Source organism: Frankliniella occidentalis, unplaced genomic scaffold, assembly GCF_000697945.3.
Source record: "Frankliniella occidentalis isolate FOCC.00 unplaced genomic scaffold, Focc_3.1 Scaffold27, whole genome shotgun sequence".
Classification (NCBI taxonomy): domain Eukaryota; kingdom Metazoa; phylum Arthropoda; class Insecta; order Thysanoptera; family Thripidae; genus Frankliniella; species Frankliniella occidentalis.
Window position 1 is genome coordinate 858,210 of NW_026267157.1, and position 5,785 is coordinate 863,994.

Here is a 5,785-nt window from a genome sequence, read left to right on the forward strand (position 1 = left end):
CATCGCCGCCGGCAGGCCAAGCAGGCCCGGCCCCTGCCGAACCGAGTTGCCGGCGCAGCGAAGTGGAGCTGGCTACTCGGTTTGGCGGAAGGGCGGGCCTGCTTGTTTTTAGAGCAGAAGGATGGGCACCCTTTTTGTTACCTGCCTAGTTGACGTAGGCAGCAGCGCCGTATATGTATTTCATTTCCTGAAATCACCTTTCAAAGGTTTGCAAAACGATGTCGTAATTTGTACTTAATTTGGTGCATGCCTACAAATATGGTTACACGGTAAAAAGAACGATTTAGATTATGTACAATTTTGTTAAATTTGCTATTTGCGAAGTACCACGTTGCACTTTTCCTCGGCAATGGAGTTTAAGTCGATACGCAGTCCTTGTTTATTTGCAAATTAGAATTGTAAGTGTGTGCCACCTTCCATGGTAATCTTTTCTGTACCACGTGCAATAACTTCTCATAGTGCAAAAACTGAGCTTTTCCTGCAAGTTGGCTATGGAATTATAGAGAGTTTTGCTTCAAATATTTTTTTTTATCTTGCTGCGATTTGAGAAATATATAATTGCTTAAGTTTTTGTGTATACCTTGGGGTACTCGACGGAATTGGACCTCCAAACGTACGGCTGAAGAGCGGGCACTCTGGCTTCCTCGGGTTCAGTGCCACCTCGTTCTAAAAGCAGAACAGTCGCGCTCGTCGATTCTGAAAGGCGTGAAGCGAGGATACATCTGCAATTTTAAAAACGCAATTAGAGCAGAGGCCTAAAGGCAGCGAAGAATGATCATGGTGGCCAACTCAAAATACTGGTTGGCTATGGCAACTAACTCTTGTCTTCGACTACTAATTCTTAGGTGGCACAGCGAATTTCCCGACTATCCCAAAATTAGCCAACGCATTGGTTCGAACAACTAATCTTTTTTGTCCGTGCGATACCTACCCGTTTTTTATCGCTCTATAAACTGCAGAGCAAAACCTCAAAAGCAGGGAACTAGCAAAAAGACTTTATGACTAACAGATTTTCGATTCACTGTTAACAATTTTATATTAAAAAAATGATTTATATGAAAGCTATTTTCTTCACAACTTCATGTAAATTTCATTTACTTTTCATTACAATTGAGGAATGAAATTTCATAACACATGCCATTAAAAAAATTAAAACTTTCTGAAAGAAATTTGTTGGCCTTCAACTCCCTTGTATTTAAGTCCACAGCCTACTAACGTGTTTTAAAGGCCGTAACTAATATGTACGCCGCGCCTCACCCGGCCCGGAGTCTTTGGTGGGGAATCCGTCGCCTTTGACGCCTCGGCCACGGGCACTACCTGAGAGTAGCCGAGCTGTAACCTGATCTTGTGCCACCATGGGCCGGAGGGAGTTTCCCAAGTGCACTGTTAAACATATTGTGTGATTTACGAACACTTCCACGATACCAACCAACTATCAAATCACAACCCTTCTTTGAAGTCAAAAATAGTCTATTTTGCTATCTTACTTGGAAAAAGGTGTGAACCAATCGTTTGGGCGGGTAATGACATTCCAATGGCGTGTTATGCAATAACCGTTCAATTTAACATTGTTCTGGCAACTTAACGTCATTATATATTGAGAGTTTAAATGTCATGAAAAATTTAGGAAATTGTTTACTTGAGTGACTCCTCGCCCTGGAGTCACTCAAGTATACCATCGGAAAGGTATTTTTCAGTAGAATCCTGAACAGTATTTATATATTGGCGCTCGAGTCTGGTTTTCCTCAAAATTAAATAAATATGGGTCGCCGCTAACCTTCAGATCCACTTTGAAGACGGCAGAATAACTTACGTTTACGACTAGTCCTGACGTTGATCGCTCCGGCTTGGGTTTTTTAATCATTGCTCCTGCATCAAAGACTACGCCTGATTCATAATATCAGGCTTTCTTTCTCTACCGTTGCTTAAAACACAGTTTTCACACTTCTCCAAAAATGCCTTCTGCTTGGCGTGGTCCTACCCAGAAAGGGGGCCGAGTGCTGTCACGTGCGAGGCTACGTACCGGTGAGACACTCAGGCGGACGGCGGGCTCGGTTTACAACAACAATGGGCAGTTCAGAGGGGCACAGGCGCAGGTTAACAGTGGTACCAACAGAATGTAGGAAAATTGTGGCTGCCCGTCCTTCATTGAATTTTCCCTTCTATTTAACTATAAATATTGCGTTGAACGTTCCGATAAGTGGCTGGTAGCTGCCCGTTTTCGAATAAATTTCCCCGAATAAATTTTCCCTTCTAACCGGCCGTCTCCGAATGATTTTCCCCGTTGCCGCCCCTTTTTCCCCAAAATAAATTCCCAATTTGTGAGCTCTCAAAATTTTATTTCCCAAAGGCTAATATCCCAATATGACGTTCCCAATCAAATGTTCCCAATACGATTTTCCCAAAATCTTAAAATCCCAATATGCAGTTCCCAATTATATTTCAAGTGGCACCACCTTCATTGTAGGCCAGCGAGGCATTGTTGATTGTTGCTCTGGTCATACAGCGGGGCTCTCTCGCTCTCTCGGCGGCAGCGCAGTGGGTGGTGAGCATGGCGGCCGAAATACTCACGTCACGCCGTGGAGGGGGCGAAGCTATTGCTGAACGGTCACATATATTACCGCAGAGATGCAAAGAAAGGAAGAATATACTGGAATTGTAAGCGAACCAAAGAGTGCAAGGCGACAGGCAACGCAGGCGACCTAGGTGTAGTGCACGCCATGATTCGGATTTGGGCTGTCTAGATACCGTGTCACCCTGGGCGGAGAAGACTTCATCCTCTATGACTCTTACGATCACCGGGACGAGGACGACGACGATGAGGAGGCGCGAAGGAATCGGGTCATAGTCTTCGGGACCAAGAGGAACCTTGAGCTGCTCATGAAGTGCGTGCAGTGGTTCTTGGACGGGACCTTTAAGACGTCCCCGCACATCTTCACCCAGATCTTCTCCATCTTGGGCCTCGTGAAGCGACCGGGTAACACCGTGGACGACCCAGACGTCGTGACAGCCGTTCCTCTTGCTCTTGCGCTGCTTCCATCCAAGAGCGAAGTGCACTACACAGAAGTACTCCAAGCAATCAAAGACGCTGCAGCCAGGTTCCGTGTTCAGGGAAACGGACCCGAGAAAATCATGACCGATTTCGAAGTGGGGATTGTAAATGCATCAAAAAGCACATTTCCGTACGTACGTGCATGGACCACGAGGACGGGGAGCGCGACGAGCACGCCGCCCACGCTACGATCCGGCCTTGTGGAATACCTACGATGCTACACTGCGAGACGAGCATCGGACGAACAACCTCAGTGAAGGATGGCACAACCGCTTCCAGGCAAGTAGTCATTTAAAGTAACACTACCCCTCGCGCTATGGTCGCGTCTTAGGCGAGGGGTATATCGGCCCATTGTTTGTGTTGGCAGTTAGTTGTGTCGAAGAACCACCCGTCCCTGTACTCGTGTCTGCACGAGTTCCAGAAAGAGCAGGCGGACACAGAGACGATCCTCTTCGAGCTGCGCATGGGCCGCAAAGTCAAGAACCTGCCCCGCAAGAAGTGGAGAGACACTCAGCGACGCGTTCACAACATCGTCCGACAGTACGACACCTACAAGGAAGAGGGAAGAATGGCGGACTATCTTAAGGCATTGGGCCACAACTGCACTTTGTAGTTTCTTTTGGGAAATTTCCCGAATTTTGGGAAATTAATGAAGTTGGGGAATCAGGGAAGTTGGGAAAATAATAAATTGGTAAAAAAACTAGTTGGGAATTATTTCTTTGGGAAAGTCTAATTGGGAATATAAAAATTGGGAAAAAGTTGTGTTGGGAAAACGGTATTGGGAAAAAGGGGCTGTAACCGATTTTCCCTTCTATTGATCACGCCTCACTATTCAGCGTCCTGACCTAGAGGCGAACAAGAGGAGCTCCGGAACGATGTTGAGCGGGTCGGTGTGCGCCGACATAAAAGCAGGAGCTGCAGTCAGCACGACGCTGAGCGTGGGTGCGCCCCGACAGCAACTGTTGTTGACAACAGCAGCAGCAGCAGCAGTCAGCATCTGAAGGTTAGCGGCAACGCAAATTTATTTAATTTTGAGGAAAACCAGACTCGAGCGCCAATATATAAATACTGTTCAGGATTCTACTGAAAAATACCTATCCGATGGTATATTTGAGTGACTGCAGGGCGAGGAGTCATTCAAGTGAACAATTACCGAAATGAACTACGATTAATGTTTACTGCGTAATGAAATTTCAAAACAAATTAACAGTGTACTGGGTCAGTTTCACCTTCTGAGGTCCTCCGTAAAAAAATATTAAAGGTTTGACACAAGACACACATCTAAAACAGGGGTCCGTAACTTAACCTGAAACTCCCCTTTAACGGTACGTCATCCGTTCAAGGTACTGGCTGAGCGATTAGCGGAGCCTATTACTCCAGTGATGGTCAAAAAGTTTCGCGTCTGTCTGTACGCACGGTAACTCAAAAACTGTTTGAGCTAGGCGACTCTCATTTTTATTGTAGCTTTGTAGCATAAACAGGAAGAACTGTATTGATTTTGAGCCCTCTGGCTCAAAAATTAACGTGTCAAAAAAATCATAAACAAAAAGCCCAAAACATTTCTTTAAAAATATAATTTTTTTACATCAGTCTCGTCAAAGTAAAACCCTTCAGGCCAAAATTTTGCCCGTTTGGCTCTATCTAACAAAATTAGTGACTTTTGGGGCCGAAGGCCTATTTACGACTGTACCCTTTGCCCGACTTGGGTGTCAGCGCCGCAGGCGCGAGACGTGGTCTGGCGTACATCTACCTTGTACTCTTGTTATGATTGGCTGAGCGCTTAGCAAAGCCTATTACTCCGTCTGGTCGGAAAAAACTTTTACTGTCTGTGTGTGTGTCTGTCCGCACGATAGCTCGAGAACGCATTCGGCTAGCGATCTGGGATTTTCAGGGTCGCTTTGTACCACAAAATGGCAGGTCGAGTTCGAAGATGAGCATTCTAGCTCAAGAATTTGATTTTTTAAAAATCGAAAACAACAGGTCCCAAAAATGACGTTTTTTAAAAAATATTTCTTTATGGTTTCCTAGGGTAACTCATAAAAGTAGATCCCTTAGGACACAAATTTGGTCCGTTTTGCTCTAGCTCAAGCCGCTGAGGCGCTAGAGGGTATTTTTGACGAAAATAAGCGGTAAAATGTACAACCCTGCATGCTTAGTCGAAGTGATGGGCTGTAGGCCCGTATCTTTGTGTACATATTGCTACTACCTGACTCGGGTGTCAGCGCCATAGGCCAAGATAAATGTATTCCAGGCGCGTCACAGCGTAACGGTGTTTCGTGAGATATCGCGAAGCTTTTCACGCGAGACGTAGTCTGGCCTACATCTACCTTGTTGTTGTCACTTCTGGACAACGAGGCGGTTGGTGCAAATCCTGGCAACCACCCCTGAGTAGGTCTAAGGGGGTAACAAAGAAATAGGGGCTGGTCGAAAAGTAGGAAAAATTTTATTAGCTGAGCGATTAGCGAAGCCTATTACTCCATCTGGTCTAAAAAAAACTTTTTCTGTCTGTCTGCCCGTCTGCCTGTCTCTCTGTGTGTGTGTGTGTGTGTGTGTCTGTCTGTCCGCACGATAACTCGAGACCGAATTGAGCGAGCCACCTGCTGGGATTTTCAGGGTCGTTTTGTGTCTTAACAAGCAGGCCCGCCCTTCTGCCAAACGAAGTTGCCAGCTCCGCTTCGCTCCGCCGGCAACTCCGTTCGGCAGGGGCCGGGCCTGCTTGGCCTGCCGGCGGCG

The 5,785-nt window shown here is 46.2% G+C and overlaps 1 protein-coding gene across 1 annotated transcript in view; it reads right to left on the minus strand.

Moving 5' to 3' along the window:
- Window positions 1–5,785, minus strand: part of LOC113206863 (glucose dehydrogenase [FAD, quinone]-like) — a 65,820-nt gene that overhangs the window by 56,954 nt on the left and 3,081 nt on the right. Inside the window, exon 2 of the mRNA XM_052265442.1 lies at window positions 581–722. Within this exon, the coding sequence (XP_052121402.1) occupies window positions 581–722 (142 nt within the window). The remainder of the gene's footprint in view (window positions 1–580; window positions 723–5,785) is intronic.